A 21,444-nucleotide genomic window follows, 5' to 3' on the forward strand; every position below is an offset into this window, starting at 1 on the left:
CATTGTTTAGCTTCAGGAAACGGATGTGGGCAGTAGCCCTGCAGAAACATAGGTTGGTAAACTGTGTACTCAGCCATGTTCACATATGAGTGCAAATTTTTTCACCTTTATAGCTAGCTACTGATAAGCCGGGGCTAAATTCTTCCATCACATTATATTTGTGATCAATGTTTCTTGTACCGTACACATTCAATCAAACAGGGGAACTGGACATTCAGGCAATATAGCTAGTAAAGCACAGATTATAACTTTTAGTGCATTCCGAAACTGACTTACTAGTAACAAGTCACAGTCGATCATAACGCCGGCGCCTAAAATGATGTTTCAGACGCTTACAATTTAGAAATACGTCTTCAGAGTAGCACACGATATAATTGTTAGACATCTCCTTGCAGTACCATGGCAAACTGTGTGCTCATTCACGGTTTGCGTAGCTAGACTCAGTAGCGCCTAATAGCCAATAATTAATGTAATTTGTTTCTAAGGCGCGTATCTGATATTAACGAATCATGACGGATCTTCACCCAGATCAATCCGATATTGATGAAATATGTAAAATGTGAGCCCTTACCATAAGTATAGCTGTTTGATACTCTCCTATATATCTGCTGTAGATGTTTCAAGACGTTCGCAAAATATACTTGTCCCAAGTGTAACCTTCGCTACTGTTCTTTGCCTTGCTACCGTGACCAGGTGAGCATGAATGTACTTATACAAGGAGTTTATAACAGAATCATACTGGTGCGTGGTCTACCCCTTTGCCTTGATGTATCTCGTGAGCAGACTGGTAGACCCAATTTTGGTTGTGCGTTGAACGGGGGTGTCACTTTAATCGTCACTAGACTGGATTAGTACTGTACTATGATCTGTATCCGTGGTCAAAGCATAAGGCGATACTTTACAGTGTCAAATACAGTGCACACATATACTGTCGTTGAGGGACGTTTGGAAGAAGAACAGGTGGCAGATTACACAGGAAAGGAGGGATACACCACAACACACAGCACTATGAGCCTTATCCAAAATTACGTCACAAACATAAAATGGCCGCTGTAGTGTGGGGACGTTCGTAAAATTTGTATGGGCGACTATGGGAAGAAAATTTTTGAACGGCGATATCTCAGCTAAGACGGAAGATATCGAGGTCTAACCAGCAGGTATGGTTATAAATTAGCTGAAAGAATAGGAATCTAACTTTGTTTTGAAAATCAACCGAAAATCGCTTCTACGCACTTATTGTAATGTCTTATAGCCATACCTGCTAGTTAGAGTTCGATATCTTCCTTCTTGGCTGAGATATTTCCATTCAAAAATTTTCTTCCCATAGTCGACCATACAAATTTTACGAATGTCCCCACACTACAGCGGCCATTTTTATGTCTGACGTAAAGCTCATTGAATCACACTCTATTATTCTAATTAAAGCACAACATTACATCATACTAAATATAGTATTATCTATGATGGTCACTACCAGCTATAGTACAAATACCAGTTCACTGTCAATGACATAATATACAGTGTATGATAGCTGCATACAAATACATGATATAACAGTTAGGACAAAATAAAAATTCTGAAGAGGTCCCCGACATCAAGAATCCAACAACAGGCCAATAGAGCTGGCATTACAACGAGAGGCCAGATAAAAAGGTGATGCCACACAACCTCTCAGCCATCTCTGAATCGAGTAGACAAGTGTCTCCCATAAAGATAATATTTCCACTTCCTCTGTTTCCCATCCTCCACTTGGGCATATGCATGCGGATGGGTGGTCCATTTTCATTATTCTATTGGCAGCTTTTCAAGCCATTATTTGTCTGGGGACAACCATAGTAAACTGTTTAATGCATTATCTTTCAAGTTGTAGGAAAAACACAGAGGTGAATTTGTACTGATTTGGTGGCACACTGACACGTGAGCTGACATTCTTACAAAGGTTGTTTTTACTAAAGCCTGTACAGTATGCAAAATTAACGTTGAGAAAATCATTATTGGAACTTCCTGTTGTGATCAATGATCATGTGATTACAAGGGGCAAGATCTTTATGTGGTAGTGGTAGACCACAACATGCTGCCAGTGATATTTCCCTGGGGTTAGGGAAGCACTGTATGTTACTAAATAATAATTTTATAAATTTCTGTTAGATTTTTAAAAAAATACGTAGTGACTCCCCTTGATTGGATGTACAAGTGAAATTGTACAAATGGGACACCTCACATGAGGTTATTTCTAACCATTGGCCGGGGTAGACTTGTGTTACCAAACTGTTTTTAATGGTTGAGTTGGCAATAGCTTCAATGGATTCCTAAATAGTTTGTTTCACAAATCATGTGAGAATGCAAGATGTGGATATTTCCCAAGTGAATGGAGAGTCTTTAAAATACTTTCTTTTAAATGGATACTTTAATACTGAAACTTGCATCACGTACACTTAATCAATCCGATGAGTCATATTGTATGTATCTGCACTATGTATCTCTTAAACTACAGAATTTTCCTATTTTATGCACTTGTGGCTTGGTGCTACGTACAAGTACACAAGCCTTTGATATGTAAGTGTCTTTGTACTGCATGTGTGCAGGGCTACACTATGGAAATAGAGATTGGTCACCTTGTTAGAATATTGACACATAAGTTGATATGTGATGAGTATAATTGAATCCAGTGTGTGTGTGTGTGTGTGTGCGTGCGTGCCTGCGTGCGGTATGGAGTAGTATATGTGTTGTTGTGCATCAAACTATATCATAACAATAATTTACTTGCAAATGGTTAGTAATGTTTCATTATACTACTCACTGCTTGTTTTGCTTTCAGAAACATCTACAATGTTCAGAGAAGTTTTACAAAGACTGTTGTATTGATCAAATGAAACAGCAGAAGGGGAGGTGAGGATGTTAAGTTATAGTCAATGATCTATGTATCCACCTTAAATTTATTGGCTGAAGTAGGCCTAGGGTGAAGTCCCATGCTTCCTTTAATTTCATCTTTATTTTCCCTGTCAACTGGAAACTCTTCTTTGCACAGCAGTCTAGCTAGCAACAATAAAATACCCTCTTTTGATGTTGTAATTTTATTTTACATGATGTTCTGTATGTAGGTACCTCCTAGAGATGCAACAGTATATCGATATATCGTATATCGTATCATTTTAAGACAATGTTGCTGTATCGATATGTCACATATCGTGTTATATCGACATATCGTGGCTTGTTAACATGTCTGACAATCGAATTATTGTACATTGTGGTTAAACTGAATCATATCTCAAAGAAAAATAGCTCACTTATTTCTCTTAAAAAAAACAGCAACAAAAAAGTAAGATTAAAACAACATAGACCATTGCTTAGACTCCACTTTGTATCACGCAATATATCGCTGTATCGTGATACGCAAGAGACAATATATACATCTACACACTGTATTGTTGCAACTCTAGTACCTCCCCTCTCACATTGTTACCCAAAATTACTGTATGTATTAGGTGTGTGTATTTCTGTGTAGTAAGGAAGACAAGGAGAAAATGATAGAAATATTAAGGAGGATGCAGGAAGAAGAACAAAGTGTTGGTTAGTCCTTATAATGTATATTATGGGGTGTAACTAATCACTGTACTAGACTACTGGACTGGAACACTGGACTGGCATATTTTTGGTTTTACACATTCTGAGGTTGTTCTTACATGTGCTGGTTGGTGTACTATATGTGACCAAATTTATAATTTATTAGCATTGTATGAGCTTGCTACTATCTCCCAGACATTATCGTTGGTTAACCATAACTAGCACGTTCCCTGCAGTATACTGATAAGGAGTATAGGTATATGTACTGTATAAGAACATAATAAATAGAGGTGAAATCACTATAAGTCAGTTTTTGCTTACTCCACTCCTCACACTCATCATTTTAGTAGCAGACTGCAAGTTTTCTGAAGGCCCTTGGCTCAACCTCAGAATTCAAAAATATGTCAGTCCAGTAGTCCAGTCCAGTGTTCCAGTCCAGTGATTAGTTACACCCACTTGGGTTGCTGTAGATCATTGTCAGTTGCCTGAAAAAGTCACCATCTTTAACAGAATTACTTGCAGCCCCACAAGCGGGTCTCTTCAATACATAAGGGTGTGGCAATGTGGCTGAAGTTTTCAATTAAATGCAATGACCAATCCAAATTTACGTATATAGCTTGTAGTCAAGTTGTTATTGTCATCAAACTTTTCCTGGAAGCCACTTTTAATTGTTGTCTTTGTAGCTTTCAACCAATATGTATCTTCTCTAGATGTCTTGAAAGTACGTAATTAATTGATTAGAGTCCTTTTACGGTGCTCAAACAGTGTGTTGACCTGTCATAATGTCTGGCTATATGACCTACCGTATAAGTTATCCTCCACCACAAATTTCTCGTTTGATCCACACACCATGGTAATACATAGAACAAGTGCCAAAAGTAGTGTGACAGTGTCATGGCTAAAATTTTTGTGTGCAATACAGGTATTTCCTTTGATGTCTGAGGTGACTAAATCCTTCAATAGAAATTAGCCTTACTACTGTACATACACTGTAGTTACAGTGTAGTAACCTGTGATCTAGCCCATGGTTGTTTGCTACATTCATCAAACAAAAATCGTGAACTAAATGCCCTTATTGTCAACTTACTTTCTGCACAAGACAGGCTTCAGAGTACCAAGAGTAAATGATAGAGAGAGAGCCATATCAAAAATTATCATGTTAAGTCTTTCTGCATATTTCAGTAAAATTTAGGGTATCATAGAAGTGTTCATATCTAGTAATCAATACTTACACACAATACAAAGCCTGTGTGCACACCACTTGTTAATAGACCAATTTAACACCTTCTTTGAAAATGTTTTAACAAGCAGAGTGGACTTTACAGGATCATTTTTGATATGGTATATGACAGTTGGATACTCTCTTGGTAGTATTGAATGTCTATTCTGTAGGTGTTGATGTATCAATACATCACAGTGTAGTGCTGACACGATAAACTTAAGGGTGAATCTCAACATACAATCTTTTATATTTTTAAAATTATTTTGCGTGTGTTTTCAAGTGCAAAAGTGTTCAAAATAACGTTCGACAACCAGACAATTTCTAGTCAATAGTGCAACATTGGATAACTACACCACTGCTGGAAAGCAGTCTTATAGGTATTTTTAATTTGTTGATGGTTTATGGTGACCACAAGCTATACCTCATTGTACACTAGTGCTTGTCAGTTATGAAAGTGAACTGTTTTCCAGTGTTAGATGTGCTTGGCTAGTACATTATGTATTACTGTATTGTCTCCAATAGTGGCCTGGGAGTTTATTTCTTTCTAACAAGACCCAGTGGCCTGGGTGAAAAGCTACTTTAGTGAAATAAATGTGTGGCTATTCAAGACCAGCTGCTATTTGAAACAATACGGTAGTTAGAATGAGCTGACAATGTTTCTATGCTAACTAGAAACCTGAGGGATATGTGGACAAGGCTACTCCTAATTACCAAGACCACATGCCGAGGTAGTTAATTGTAACCCCACATCATCTGAGGGGCTCTAAATGGCATAGAAACTGATGTTGGCTCTTTCTAATTACTTGAGAAAATTTCCCCCTCAGCAGCGCAAGTTAAGAAGTGCAAACTGTGGCTGCTACAGTAGGAAAATTATTTATTTCAGTAAATTGATTTACAACTAGTGAAAATGTAACTGTAGGAAACACAATGTGCACTCTAGATCTTACATAGTTAGCATTAACTGCCACAAACCTGCATCTTGTTGTCTCCACTGAAACTCAAGTATTTTATGAGACCATTAGTGACCATTAGTATATTGTATGTGTTACATGGTGGATACTTACTGTATTCACTCTGTTGTTAGGGGCAATTCAATTTTCAAGTTAAAAATGAGTGTTCAGTTAGAGTACTTTGTCATTGACGTGTGTTCTATTAGAGTAAATGTGTGCTCTAATGTAACTAGCTCTGAATTTAAAACTATAGCAGGTTTACTTATGTGAACACTTAATATAAGAATGATATAGTGTTCAAGGATTATATATGTACATAGTACGTGTATAGCTAGTAAGCACTAACTGTTATCTATAGCAAAGTCCACACATTCCTCAAGATCATAGTTCTGTATTAGCTTGACCTGTGAAGGAAATACTTGTCTTATAATAATACATTCTCTTTGCAGATAATTCTTGTGATGAAAACACTACAGAGAACCTTGAGGAGAGACTACATGGATTGGACCTGGGTAATTACTTAATTACTGTATTGATAATAATTCCAGCATAAATGCTGAAAATATTTCAATTTGAAGTGTGTAGTTACTGTGGTATGTGTGTATAGAAATGGCATGGCCTGTGTGGAAGACAAATGACAATGCCCCAAAAATACTTGTATCCCATCTACACATGATAATCTCTTCACTTGATAATTTACATTCACATGCCACATCCAATTACAGTATACATGTACAACTGTAGAACGTATTATGGTATGAAAAGAAAAGACATCGTTTTAGTTTCTCTGTTATTTACGTACATATATTATTTATACTGTTCATTATTCATATCAATTTTTGTGTGTACATTACATATACAAGATGTAGACAGTGAGTTGGTATGGCAACAGCTAACTGATACTGAGAAGGAAGAATTTCATAAGATGTTAGGTGATGGAAGGATTGGTCATCTACTGGACACTTACACTCCATGGTGGAAGGTGAGGTCATCTCTATCTGCTTGTGCTCATATCCTTATACACATACATACACGTGTAGTACATTTTGTACTGTACATATGAATGTGCGGTAGTGTATTTGTGACATTTCTGTGTGTGCATGCGTATGGTGGATATGTGTGTGTGTATGCATGTGTATTAGAACCCCAGCCTGGTTCAGTGCTCTCTTAAATGGATAGCTGAGGAAGCAAATGAAAACTATCCATTTCTTGCATGATACAGTAGGTAAAGTTCAGGTGGGATGCTATTGTCTTTACTTGTGAAACCTCCTGGAAGGTACTTGCTAACTTCCAGTACTTGAGTATTCCAGTGTTTCTGGGTACATGGGTGTCACCAAGTACACCTTTCTATGTGTATGGTAGTAGTACAGTAGTATTAGTAGTACAGTAGTATTAGTAGTACAGTAGTATTAGTAGTGTATTGAATACCAGCTGATGATGAATTCATGCTCCAATAGTTGATTGTGTAGTGCAAATATTTACACCAGTGCTACAAACCGTATGTGTATGCTTAATGTTTCTAACTCATGCATATACTGTATGTACTGTAGAGTAGTATGCATACATTTAACTACTTATGTTGAATCTACCAGTATATGCCTTTTCTTACAGCATCAACATAGTCGTGTTGTAGAAGTATCAGCTTCTGATGATCTTTTAGCCCCCATCTACCCTTACCCAGCAATACCTGCCAACCTGCCAGCTCTGAACACTTTGCTAAAGGTGTGTGTAGTTAGTGTATACAGTATGTATATCAGATTCTTTGCATATGGACCAAAAAGAGTTGGTAAATTTTTACTGTGACATAGGTTGTCCTCATTTACATGTAGATGCACATATGAGCTAGAGTTTTCCATCCTGTGAAGGGTATTTTTCTCTGTTAAGTTATCTAAAGAGGTCTCACTGTGTTGTGTTAAGCTGTGTGTCGGTACTTACATGCTGTATGATTTGATACAGACGTTGTCATGTACACATGTACATTTGAAATGTAACTTCACTTGTTTTCTTTTCTTGTGTGAGACCTTTGTTATTTTTTTGTCTTGAATTCATGTACGCTACATATACACTGTATTTTGAATTTTGGGGAGAAAAAATGAAAACGAAAAAAATGTGCTGTGACCAGGATTCGAACCTGGGTTTTTGCAGCCACAATGCAAAGTACTTACCACTATACTATCACAGCTCACATGAGAGAAGCACCAAACATAGGTATAAAATACACAACACATTTGAAATGGTGATGAAGATGAGGACTCACTTATCATACAGTACAATAGTACTGTATAGTAGGGACCACAAAGGTGTGGGCATGATCCAAAAACCAACCTCACTTTTCCTGAGAATTATGAGGCAGTATTGGTGAGGTAAAACTAAGCCCAAACGAGCTTTCAGATCAACCTGAAACATTTTCAACAAATTGCTATGGAATTTAAAAAACAATTATAACACAGAATTTTCTACTGACTGTCTGACTGATGCCTTCAGACAAGCATAACTCGATAACAGCTAAAGCTATGGGCTTGGCTTTTTCACTGTTCGACATAGCTTCAGTTGGACACGTGCCTTTTGGCATACCACAGTACGTACAATGCATTCTTCATGGACTTACCAGGGTTCTCCTTTGTGTCCCATTCATCTTTGCTGACAGCGAAAGGTGTTGATTTGATGATAGCATGTGATGGCTTCTCTTTGTAACGGAAATCGTCCATATTTTTCATAGTGGCTACTTTGATTGCAGAGGTGCTTTTCAAACAGTTCTAGATTCGCAATGCTGTATAGCGGTTGACCATAGCTGACAATGAAGCGTAATAGATACTTTACTTTTCAGACAGTAATTAGTAGCTGGGGCACACGGTGCCATTTCTTTCGTTTGATGTGGTATGTGTGGGTTCAGCAGTTATAATAATTTATTTTACGACAAAAAGTTAGCAAACAAGTACAAACAAATTGAGTTATCAGGGACCATAGCACATCAATAAAAAGTACTGAAACAAGTGCACGATATTAAATCACAGTAAAACAAGAAGAAGTGTTATTTATATCCCTACTGTGCTCAAGATACCACAAGGATGAGCACAGTAGGGACATAACACTTCTTATTGTTTTACTGTGATTTAATATCGTGCACTATTTCAGTACATTTTATTGATGTACTATGGTCCCTACTCTAGTTGAAAATTCCAAAAAAATTTGTGCACTTGTTAAGTACGTATATTATCTTCAATATTAGAATTTTTTTGTGGCTTCTAAATAAATAGTTTAAACATCAGATGTGGTTATATTTATTTATTTCTGTTTATCTTATCACTGAGTAGGTGTCATGCTTACCGTCTTGTGTGTTAATTTATTAAATTGCTTATTCTGTAATGTTTTCATTGTTTACATACATACATAGGTTCAACCATCTTCCCTCCTGAAGTACAATGTTGTAAATGTTTTGTATCCTTTGTGGCAACAAGTTTAATGGAATATGGCACAATGGTACAGTATGTGTTCGTATTTCCTAGTATAAAACTGTATTCAAATAAAGGCCGGTCTTGATTATATACCGGGAGTGGGATAACGGAATTACTTACTCTATGTTGAATTAGTAAACCTCACTTAGTGACCGTCTATTCAATAAGAATATCCCAGTATGGTGGCCATGTGAGTTTATCCAAACATATTTGTAGATGTGTACCTAAAACGTACATCTACTTGGAAATGAAAAGAAACACATTTACATGAGCATTTAGACTTTAGTTCATTGTCCATAATGGATGTTTACAAAGTCTTGCATGGTGAACAGTGATACTCATAAGACTGTCAAATAAACTCATAAGTTCATCTTTGAAATATTAATGTTTAGTGGTTATCCTTGACCATCAGATGTACAGATATTCTTATGCATACATAATACGACTATTTAATGGATCTCACACAGAACTAATCCAACAAGCAGTTGAGGTGAGTCACAATGTACTCATGAGATGTATGTGTGTGTGTGTGCGTGCGTGCGTGCGTGCGTGCGTGCGTGCGTGCGTGCGTGCGTGCGTGCGTGCGTGCGTGCGTGCGTGCGTGCATGTGTGTATATTATACCTTTGTACGTGTGTGGTAACAAGTCAGCTAATATTTTATAAATGCTATGTATACATATGTACCGTATTTATCCATATTAAAGCGGGGCTCAAAAGACACAAGGTCCTAAATAAAGGTCAGGGGGCACCACCTTAATACAAGGGGTAGGACGAGATTACAATAGTTTACCGCATAGCCTAAATACGTATTTCAAGGGGGGAGATTTTTGCTGATTTTGCAGTTTGGGGGTTACCAGCAAAAATAGATCTCCATATAGTCTAATACATTTTGGGAATATTTGCAAATCAGTGATAATTATATTTTTAGCAACATTGCTCAACCTCGAAATATTTATATACCCCTCAAAATATTTAGGCTATACAGTAATTTGTAGAACAAGGCTTACTCAACTAATGAAACCAGTGACTTGTCAAAAGTATGTCAACAGTATCTGCTATAAGATTATTCAGCTGGTTCATGAGTGGATTGCAAGAAATAATTGCCCAGGCATCAGTGTATATGTGTTTGTATCATGTGTGTGTGTTCTTTTGGAGTATTTGTTCATCCCTAGTGTTATCATATGGTATGGACATCTCATGTTCTCCTTGTTATAGGGACTATTAAACTTGTCTAGTGTATTATCCCACAATGCAGTATTCCATGATTGTAACTCAGCCATCAAGGATTCCATCACTAACTCTCAACAAGTGAGCATGATGTGTGATACATATTACCATACAGGACTAAAACAGTGATTTCTGGTATTTGAATGCATTTTATCAAGACTATAGATATGTAGTATTGACATGTTAAACCTGTTATTTATAATTTTATCTATATATGGTACAACCCAAGTGCAACATTGTTTCTTGCAAGTGTACACGATTAAAAAAACTCATTAATTTTTAAAGGACATGGCAGCCATTTTGCTAGTGAGTCATATGAGCCTTATCCATAATGACGTTTTATGACATCACGAGAATAAAGATGGCCGTGATAGTTGGAGGACTGTTATACAGGCTCCTATGGAGAAATTTTTTAAATTGCTCATATTTCAGCCAGAAAAGAAGATATCGAGTTCTAAACAACAGGTACAGTCAAGTTTTATATAAGACATTATGATAAACAAGTATTGTCACATTCGAAATTTTTTTCTAAATAGCATACGTTTACAATAACTTTTGTTACTCCATAACCATACCTGTCGGTTAATGGTCGATATCTCCATGTCTAGCGGAAATGTGAACAATCAAAAATTTATCTCCATAGGCGCCTGTATAACAGTCCCCCAACTATCGCTGCCATCTTTATTATCATGATGTCATAAAACGGCATTGTGGATAAGGCTCATAGTGCTTGGGCGGTACCATATGTGTGCATAACATAGGTTGTGTGATATTGTCATTTCATTATAGCATAAAGACACTGCTACTTCACTAGAATTTGCCTATGCTGTGATGTTGGATGTGTCATGCATCATCACTAATGGATCACATGATCTTATCGGTGGATCACAGTGTCTTGTATCACATGCTCTATCAGACCTGCATCACATGATCCAGAGTAGCTGCACAAAGGCCAAAGGTGAATAAGCTATGTGTACTGTGGTATACTATTGTGCTGAACAGTGAAATATTATGAGACACTTTGGGACTTTGGCTCCTGTTTACCTATCTCTTTAAGGGATAAAATTGTGTGGAGTTATAGTTGGGACCAAAGTCTTTGTCCTTACATACAGTATTATAAACAGTGCTCCAGATAATGTCGTACACTGGACAATTTCTGGACAAATTAGCCAATGTCTGACCATAATTGTATTTGGCAGGACATAATGTCCTATCAAAGGAGCCCAAAAGCCCAGGGTGTACATATTTGGTTTACTGTTTACTTTTTGGTTGCTAGGAGATTAAACATTCAAGCCACCCAAGAGAGTGACCACTAATGTACCCCTCTGCTGTACAGAAACCTCACAAAATCACTTGTAATAGTGTCTATATCCTCAACACAGGGAATGCCTACAGCCAGAGTGCCTTACACCAGAAAATTCCTATACTACAGGCAGTGTTATAGGTCACTTGTGTCCATGGAAAGTATAATATGTCTGGACAAGTTTGGATTAGTCAGGACATTTTATCATGGCACTTTAGAATTCTTATCGGGAGCGCTGTATAAAGTCCTTTTCTATTGATTGGCAGAGTTTGTCTGTATATGCAGTAGTATGCGTACCAATTACAATTGTCATGTTAAAATGATGTGCCATGGAGTCTCCAGGATTTATACAGTATATTTGTAATGGCAAAGTGACATTACCCCTGTATGTGTTAAAATGCCAACTTTTTGAGCTTCTGTGTAGCATTTTGTGGTTGTAATTATTTTAGTATTGATCATTCACACATTACAGGTTCAAAGAAGAGTGGTACCAAAGGAGTCACCTCCACAAAGATATTACGTGAGGTAGAGAGGAAGGTGTTCTTCTTGTTAGTATGGAGTAAGGAACACTATAGTGACCTACTACCACTGCAGAAGGTCATTGAAATAGAACATGGTATGTATCACTGTTAACCACAAGTCTGTTTGTCTATGAGCATGTGGTACAATGGTGAAATAGTGCTTTGCAGATCAAGGGCTGCCTCATCTTTACAAAGGCAGAGTAAGAGATATATATATGGCTGGGTGATAGCCTAGAAGATGCTGAAATAAAACTATTTCACATCAATTTGTCATAAATTTATGTGTCAGTTCAAATATCGGTAACCAATTTGACCACTACTACAGTATGTATTTACACATTGAGCCTCAAAAACATTTAATAACTCATGGATGTAATTACACACGATCTTGACATTTGGCTCATTTGTAGTACTGTTTGACCCGCTAAGAAGATTTCAAAATCTTTTTGTTCAAATGTCTGACATAATATTTACGTACAGCCAATCAAAATTCTCACAATACATATCCTATGGGGAAGCCGTACAAGTACAATGTCCATTATGGCCCTTTCCCGAACTTGTAATGGAGCCAAAATGTATGTGTCTGCTGTTGACTCCTTTGCTGTAACCATTAATTATCTGGTTGGCTGAATTGTTTACTCTCTTGAGAAAAAAAATCCACTTCTGATTTTTTGCTGTTTTTCAGGATCTAGCTCAACTTGTACATTCTATATAAAACCAGTACAAACATATTGGGGGAGTGGATGGGGTCATTTTCTGTACTGATACAGTTTTATAGGAAACCTCCTATCCTACAATGTGTGTACGTACTAGTCGCACAGTAAAGTTTTTGATTGTGTAGCACTTGTTTCGTATAAAGATCGTGCCAGATATTTGTTCGACAGGTTGTTGCTTTGTATGCATCTTATTCTAACATGTATATTAACATACAGTACCATCTATATCATGTTAAACTGCAAAGTTTTGATCATGTTAAGCATCATTTGCTGTTGCATACATAGATTTTTCAGCGAATTGTTCCCTTGTATACCAAAATTTTAAAATTTTAAAAGGAAGTAGGGATTGATATGATACACATGATACAAAAAGTAAGGTAACAAGATTAGATGGCTACTTGCTAACATAAGACACCTGCTTTTGGCTTATATCTTGAAATGAGACTATCAAATTAACCAAGATTAGGGATTAAAATGTGTCTCATTTTAGCAAGTAGCCTGAACAGCATGGTGCAGTGGACAAAACATAATCAAAACAACAGATTCATGAATCCACCATCATTAAATTAGCTGTCTGAAATTTCTGGAGCCGTACACCTAGCACTACCGGGTCTTACGGCAGGCAGACGAAATGCAGGTGAATTTCAATAAATAAAAAAAATCACTATACATCGATTTTCGCTTTGTTTAACCGAAGTATAGCATCATTACAGCAGTACTAATGCATTCCTGGTGGTTTTTTTTTGGGTAAAATTTGAGTGTAAAAAATTACATAGCCATATGATTTCTTACCTATCCCTACTTATTAAGTACTACTGTATTTAATGATACTGCCACAAAGTCACTGACAGATTTTAGTAGTACATAAGAGTATGCAATAAACCACATTGCTAGCTCATTTTCTATAATTGTATAACAGCTGTTGAAGGTCTGTCAGCATTTTATAGCAGCAGAGGGTATGTACCTTATTAGGGTATATACCTTATTACCACCTTTATGTGCTGGGTCATGTTAGAGTGTGTGGCCTAAAATTTTGAAAGGTTTCTTTATCCCATTACAAGTAGACATTTCTAGAACATTTTAATGATGTAATAATGATGTGTATGTGGGTATTACTATTCACTGGACTGCATTACAGGAGTGACAATGGAATAAATTCCGAGTACGAGTAGCAGAAACCAAACTACGTATCTTCTAAGGATTTCACTACCAAAACCAAAACAGTCTAGTCCAGTGAATAGTAACACCTCATGTATGTATAATATATATGCTCTCTCCTGAATTATTCAATAAAGTATTGTGCTACAATGAGTGGCATTGTGCATGACTTTCTAGTTTCTACATGCATATGTGACGAACATGACAGAGTCTTAAACTTCATGTATGAATTCCATGAATATTTTAAATATAATTTTAGCTGACTGATAGTGACAACAGAACCCATAAACCATGTATGTGTGTTATTGTAAAATGTTCTGGTAACTTGTACTTCATCAAGTTGTTTATTGACAGAGGGACTTGTGAAGGAGCTGAAGGAACACAGAGACATGGAGTTAAAGATTCAGGAGAAGCAGATAACCAGCAAAACATCTCAGAATACTCCACAACATAATTCAAGACTAATTGAAGAATTGTGAAGCCATATATTATCGTGCAATTTTTATCAAAAGGAGATTTGCTAATAATACTGATACGTAGCTAGCTACATGCAATACACACAGTACAATTTTTTCTTCTTTCTTTTATTGGGTTCATGCAATCTGCTGGCCCTGAAGTTCTTTCCTGGACCTTGCTGTACATAGGACTTTGCAGGTGCTACACAACTGCTAAACATGTGACGGCACGGCTAAGGTTAATTGGCTAATGAACATGCACCGCAATTGTCGCAGGATAATAAAGTCTCGGGTTTTCCCTTAGCCTGCGTATATATGATTTGAGTCGTTCCCAGGTCATTTCCCTCATTTTTGACGTAATTCCTAGTTCATGCCTAGTCATAGTAGTAGTCCTGTAAAAAAAAAAATGTGGATTACCATGTAGCTAGTCTAAGACCTAGCAAAGACGTTCGTGATGTTTATGTGGCTGAGTTTGTCGTTTGCGATCTTGGGAGTGTTACTTTTGTTTAAACGATTTCATTGGAGCTATGGATTGGCGTGTGTTCTGATTGCAGGGCTTGGAAACTTTTATTCGATTGTCTTCGTTCTTCCTTACCTGTGGATTTCTTGTACCATTTTGCAGGAGCTGTTTACTTCGAGGAATTGCATTAAAACAAATTCTCCACTTTACATATGCAAACGTCGAGAATCCCACAATAATTCCAGTGATAAATCACAGCAGAATTACACAGAATCTGCTGCAGATGCCTACTGGATTGTTGCTACTAAAGTGTCAGGCCCGTAGCCAGGGGGGGTTCGGGGGGTTCTGAAGAACCGCCCTCTTGGAAAAAAGGTCCACAATTTCAGTAAAAGGTCCACAATTTTAGCAAAAAGGTCCACAATTTTAGTATACAAGTCCAAATTTTCAGGAGCAAAAGTCCATTAGCTACAGTTTACTAGACACCACTATAATAAGAAGCTAAAATAAGTGCTCCGAGTAACTCATTCAGTGCTTGCATTAAATGCAATGCAAGATCGAGATACTCTAATAGAGCAGTCAACCACTCTAATAGAACAATCACTCTAATAGAACAGTCACAATTACATTTTCTTTTCAAAGCTACTTAATTTACATGTAGATTGTCTAAACCGAGCTTTCATTAAAATATAAGATTTTGGTGGACAAGCCCCTCCATGCAGAGCCCACGAATAGCATCCATGCTTCAACTCCATGCAATGTGTAAATTTCATTGTTTAAGATACCCTTTGTTCTGCTACACTGCCCCTGTTGATCATGGCAGAGTGCTCAATCTTTCCCATTCTTATTCATTGTGACATTCCAATATATTATATTTAGACACATGCATGTGCAGATGGTATAATTACAGTAGCAGTAGAGATATTTTTCCAGATATCATTCATACAGCTGGTCTTCAGCTTACCTAAAAAAATTGTTATTTTTATTGACTGAAATGCCACTAAATTCAACCTTTTAGTATCTGTTTTCAAAAAATTTTCTGGGGGGGCATGCCCCCAGACCCCCCTAGATTGGGTGTGCTTCGCACACCCAGTCTCAGTACCTTTATTAATCATCATGCAAGTAAAGGTCCACTTTTGGTCAAAAAGAACCCCCCTTTCAAAATTCCTGGCTACGGGCCTGAGTGTGTAATCGCGCTGATAAAAACCGCGAAAATGATAACTGCTCCAGCAATATCGATCAATCATGCAAAATTGACTGTAACGAAAATGTGGCTGCGATCAGGAATGACGAGTGGAAGATTCAATTTAAGAAGTTGCAGTGTCAGCTGGAAGACCAGTACTGTTTGCATAACCTAGGATGGGTGAATTGCAAGCTGGGGACGTCCAGTGGTGTAGTTGAGAAGGAGTGTACACCGTGTACTGGATACTCCTTTCTATCTGTAGCTCTCAGTACTGCTTATTACATGTCCACTACACCATTGTGCACTTACATAAAGACTTTGGTTTTGTTACGACTGTATGCAGTGATGTGCTATACAGCTCTCATTTTTGTCACATTTGTATATGAATGCTACACTGGGACGATACTGACAACGTGTCCATTGTGTGTTATCCTGATCAACCTCATCATTGTAGTAGACCTATGCTGGCTGTATACAAGTCCAGGTAATGTGGTGTTTGATACGTACAATTACGTTGGGGAGAAGTGTGTTCAGACTTGTTATGACATCCCATTGTTTGTTGAGTCCAAGTCTTTTGTGTCCCTATCAGCCATTCCTTCCTGTAGTGCTTACTTCTTAAGTTGTTTCTGCAGTCCTGTCTATATCATCTCCATTACTGCAATTATAACAATGCTGGAAATTGTGTGTTGGGTACACACAGAGGCTGAAAAGATACGGTGTGGAGCATTTACTGCTGGCTCTTTAAGAAGCTGGATGATGAGGCGCCAGCATTACTTCAATAGGAGTTACTTCTACTACATAACCTCATTTCTGACTAAAGTCACACCTTCGATTCTAATATCACTGACTACTGCTTGCTATCTAAGTGGCTTTTGTAGCCCTGTATACTTTGTTATTATAATTACTGTCATGCCTACAGTGGAATACTGTCGGGCATTCCCAGGCCTCTTCAATTATCCACAACAACTGTTTAGCTGGTGTATGGCCAATGTAACCAATTGTGTTCGGAGTTGCTATTGTTACACTATTAACATCATCAACTTGGTGAAGACACAGTTCATTAATGCTTGGTATTACTTTCCTGGTCCATTTGTAATTAAGATTGTCATTCCTCTAATTGTGATACCTGCTTGTGGTACCTATGTGGTGATCTACCATTATGGCTCTACTGTACAGAAAGTAGACATGACAATGATGTCTGAAAAGAGAGGGTCCTTAATAGTTGAAACAGTTGTTGACCGGATTAGACAATCGATGATTTTTCATGATGATTTTGGCTACATCAGACGAATCTGCTGGGTGGAAACACAAGATGGTGCAAACTACTTGACCACATTCAGACCAGGCTATCATGGGGGGTTATGGCGAGTGGATGAGGTGAACTTTGAGGTAACAAAAGACACAACTACCTATTCACAACTCCTCCAAAAATATGATCTAATAAAGTCGGAATTTGGCATTGACTGGTTGGTAGTGCAGTGGAGGGATTTGAGGACATCGTTGTACTGTGGACTGGCGATCTGGTTGTACATGTGCACCATAGAAGAGCCTATACCATCTAACATTGATGATCAAGCTGATCACTGGAAGAGGAACTACAACCCAGAGAAGAATCCTGAAGACTTTGTTAATCCTGTCAGGGAATGGGAGAGAAATTATCCAGGTAGCTATTGTATAATGTACATACTGAATTCATTGTGCTGTGAATACATCTTTGTTCTTAACATCAACAAATATTCTGCTTTATAATTTTGTATGCAAATTATAAATTTAATGGGTGTACGTATATGAAACTTTTCAGACCAATTGTACTTAAGTTTTTGTTTACTTAGAACACCTTGCATTTTGAATGTCTTAGTTTTTAAATGTGACCTTATTACCATATTGTCTCGAATAGTGGCCTGGGTGTTTATTTCTTTCGAGCAACTTTCACCCAGACCCAGTGGCCTGGGTGAGAAGCTACTTCAGTGAAATAAACGTCTAGGTAACTTTTACCGAGGCCATTTTTCAAGACCGGCCACTATTCAAGTATGAGGATACCACCATGCAGTAAGTATACTGATGCTGTTGACCAATTAAAAGTCATTGATAATACTTGCCAATATTAGGAGTGGTGGTGTGAACTCACCTGCAGATTGACAGTAAGAAAGTATCACTGATAAAAAGTATTTTAAGTGATGTAAAATGAATGTATGTGATCTGGGGTAACAATTCACCAGTGTATATTACTTGTATCTGATGTTTATATTTGGACAGGTTGTTACAGAGACATTGACTTGTACATTGTACTGGACAGCTCTAGTAGTATTGGAGAAGTTTCATATGTAAAAGCAAAGAATTTTGTGGCAGACTTGATTAGTGGCTTCACAATTGCTGAAGATGGCGTGAGAGTTGGACTTGTTATCTACGGAACAATTGCAAGTCTCAAATTTGACCTAACACATTCCTTTAACAAGAATGTCATAGTAGATAAAATTAAATCTGTAGAGTATCTCAGCAGTTTCACTGCTACAGGAGATGCCATAAGTCTCATGACAAACACTGGCTTCACTGAAGAACATGGAGTACGAGCATCTGATGGAGCCATCCCACGTGTAGCCATAGTCCTGACTGATGGAAAGTCTAATCATGGACAAAATGTGCCTGGGGCAGCTCAGTCAGCTAGGGACCAGTCTATTGAAATGTTTGCATTTGGAATTGGTAGTAATATCAATGAAACAGAGTTATTACAAATTGCTGGGTCACCAGAGAGAGTGTTTCGGATTGACAGCTTTAGTAACATCGATGATGTGAAAGCAATGATCACTCAAGGGTCTTGCAAATGTAAGTTATTGAGCTCTATTACAGTTGTAATAACAATGACAAATTTTACCAATACACAATTTTACATTGGTAGAAATATGCCATGTGTACCTAGAGTTGTCCATTTGAAATTGCATCACACTATAAGTGAGTTCTAGGAAAGCCTGTCTTATCTCCCATCACAACAGTTTGAACCTGCATGAATACATAATCAAATTTCACTTCAAAATCTGCTTTCACTGGCTGTTCTTTCCAAACTCAGTGCATTGCAAGCTGTATAAGCAATCTGGAGTTATGGCCAACATGAGGATGGCTATAAAATTAGGTGGCTGTACAGTCTGGTGGTGTTGGATAAAGACCTGAATGGCCCATAACTAGGCCAATGGTTCATCTCTACACATTTCTGTTTCAGTTTGAAAACACCATTGTCACCCTCACCGACCACCATTATGAGCTCACCTGATATAGACAACTGAAGTAATGTATAGAGCAAAATACTTAAAATGAATTACTTCAGTGTGCATGAAATTTCATGTTGAGTAACTAAACGAAGACATTTACAAAGACAGAAGCGAAGTATTTATTCTTTGTACTATGTGCAGTGCATCTCTTCATTATTATGTAGTTATATAAGTCAACTGTCTTGTTGCAGCTACTGTGAAAGCTACAGTCAATTTGACTTACAGTGGAAACCTTACTAATGGCCAAAGTAAAGTGTTTGAGTTTACAGTCGATGAAGGAGGTATTACAGTTGAAACACACACCAACAGTGGAATGATAACACTCTTTGGCTCCTATACCAACCCTAATCCTAGTCCAGTATGGCATGACCACGTTGTACAAGGGATCCAGGATAGTAACACAGTGCTTATACCACACTTGGCTGCAGTTAAGAGGAGGCAGGCTGACTCCGTAGTGTTTTATTGTAGCTTGGTTGGAGTGGATAGCAACAATGAATTCTCAATCAAAGCATTGAAGAACTCATTCTCTTGACTGTGTGCATAGACTGAACATAATTTCCAAGCTGCTTAACATATACACTTATAGCTGTTAATGTATTTGAGTTTGTAACTTTTTATTATGTGCACTGTTTTTGTTACATGTACAATAAAGTGATTGGTTGATTTATTATTTAAAATCACAGTACTCGGCAAAGCCATTCTTCCACACTGCATGGAGTACTCATAACATTACAAACACATGCACATGCAGTAACACTGCTAAGCTACACACAACACATAAAAATTATTACTACTGTCAGGGCTGCCCAGAGAAATTAAGGGGCCCAGGGCAAAGAGTTAAAGTGGGGCCCTTCACCCAAGTTGTAAGGTGAAAACCAAAAAAAAAAAAAAAAAAAAGAAAAAAAAAAAAAAAAAAGGTCACTGCTGGCAATGACAATAACTACCCAGCACCAACCATATCTCCTTATCTATAAGCTTGCTACACTGCTCCTCTGAAGAATACTGTGACTGCTCTATTAGAGTATTTAGATCTGACTGCTCTATTAGAGTATATCGATCTTTTAAACAGGTATTCAGGGGGCCCTTCATGGGGCCTCCTGGGGCCCGGGGCAAAATGCCCCAGTTGCCCCCCCCCCTCCCCTGTGGGCGGCCCTGACTACTGTAGTAACAATAACAGTTCAGGATGAGTACTTATTACAAATTATTAGTAATGTCATCAAATATACTAGATGGCAATGAATTCCACTACACTGTAGCCTGGTGCCAAAAAAAGTGCTAACTAAAGTTCTTTTTGTATCATTTGAAATGTCTGCAAATCATTTTAACGTCTGGTATTGTAAGAATATTTACAATCAAAGTTTATTGGTGGCTGAAGCAAAATACCCTCACCAAGATAATGTTAACCCAACATGGTAGGATTACATAATAATTCCTACCATGTCAATGGCGGATCCAGGATGGGGCATTTGGGGCAAATGCCCCCCCCCCCCCCTACCTTCAAGAAATTGCATACAAGATCGAGATACTCTAATAGAGCAGTCGATTATACTCTAATAAAGTAATCACAATGTTCATGAGGCAGTGTAGCTTACCCACGAAGTTATAAATAGGATTTTATTTTACATAACATACGTGATATAATATATTTGGTAAAAGATCACTAGCTATTATTGTTGTGACCTTTTTTTTTATTTTTGCTCTTCAACTTTTTTCAGCAAACTCCCCCCCTCCCCCTGGATCCGCCCCTGCATGTGGAGTTAACATTAATTCCTACCATACTGCAGTAATTCCTACCATAATTTAGGAATAACTGGTAATTTCAGGCTCAGTGATGTAAGTCTAGTTAACTCTTATTTGTAATTAATTAGTTTTGTAATTACCTGGCTGCCAGCACAAGTTGTTGGCAGACCATCAATACATACATAAGCCATTCAAGGTTTGCTTTATAGCTACTGTGATCCATGGTCATA

General features: G+C 37.6%; 2 protein-coding genes and 1 non-coding gene across 4 annotated transcripts; 2 read left to right on the plus strand and 1 right to left on the minus strand.

Annotated features, from left to right (window-relative positions):
- Positions 1-450: 450 nt before the first annotated feature.
- LOC136269324 (zinc finger HIT domain-containing protein 2-like) lies at positions 451-15,272 on the plus strand. 2 transcript variants are annotated; one of them, XM_066064878.1, is made up of 13 exons: positions 451-559; positions 615-693; positions 2,819-2,889; positions 3,506-3,570; positions 6,186-6,248; positions 6,600-6,718; positions 7,348-7,458; positions 9,131-9,174; positions 9,612-9,681; positions 10,407-10,499; positions 11,208-11,376; positions 12,194-12,337; positions 14,471-15,271. In XM_066064878.1, the coding sequence occupies exons 1-13, from the start codon at positions 510-512 to the stop codon at positions 14,593-14,595; spliced, it is 1,203 nt and encodes a 400-aa protein (XP_065920950.1). In that variant the 5' UTR covers positions 451-509; the 3' UTR covers positions 14,596-15,271. The 2 variants fall into 2 exon arrangements, with proteins under 2 accessions (XP_065920950.1, XP_065920959.1); XM_066064887.1 differs by having other exon boundaries at positions 478-552; positions 14,471-15,272.
- Positions 7,847-7,918, minus strand: Trnah-gug (transfer RNA histidin (anticodon GUG)). The gene has a single exon. It is a non-coding gene; the product is annotated as a tRNA-His (tRNA).
- A 944-nt stretch (positions 15,273-16,216) lies between the features above and the next one.
- On the plus strand, positions 16,217-20,151 carry LOC136269286 (uncharacterized). The gene is made up of 3 exons (XM_066064825.1): positions 16,217-17,874; positions 18,468-19,034; positions 19,666-20,151. Exons 1-3 carry the CDS (start codon positions 16,494-16,496, stop codon positions 20,004-20,006), a joined length of 2,289 nt encoding a protein of 762 aa, XP_065920897.1. The 5' UTR covers positions 16,217-16,493; the 3' UTR covers positions 20,007-20,151.
- Positions 20,152-21,444: the final 1,293 nt, after the last annotated feature.

Source organism: Dysidea avara, chromosome 1, assembly GCF_963678975.1.
Source record: "Dysidea avara chromosome 1, odDysAvar1.4, whole genome shotgun sequence".
Lineage (NCBI taxonomy): Eukaryota > Metazoa > Porifera > Demospongiae > Dictyoceratida > Dysideidae > Dysidea > Dysidea avara.

Bases quoted from the DNA above. Each gene is read 5' to 3' on its own strand.
- LOC136269286 (XM_066064825.1), top strand. From the start codon at position 16,494: ATGTCCACTACACCATTGTGCACTTACATAAAGACTTTGGTTTTGTTA. The intron at 17,875-18,467 runs GTAGCTATTGTA...ATATTTGGACAG, and splicing joins ATGGGAGAGAAATTATCCAG to GTTGTTACAGAGACATTGAC. The intron at 19,035-19,665 runs GTAAGTTATTGA...GTCTTGTTGCAG, and splicing joins CACTCAAGGGTCTTGCAAAT to CTACTGTGAAAGCTACAGTC.
- LOC136269324 (XM_066064878.1), top strand. From the start codon at position 510: ATGACGGATCTTCACCCAGATCAATCCGATATTGATGAAATATGTAAA. The intron at 6,719-7,347 runs GTGAGGTCATCT...CTTTTCTTACAG, and splicing joins CTTACACTCCATGGTGGAAG to CATCAACATAGTCGTGTTGT. The intron at 10,500-11,207 runs GTGAGCATGATG...ATTTCATTATAG, and splicing joins CCATCACTAACTCTCAACAA to CATAAAGACACTGCTACTTC.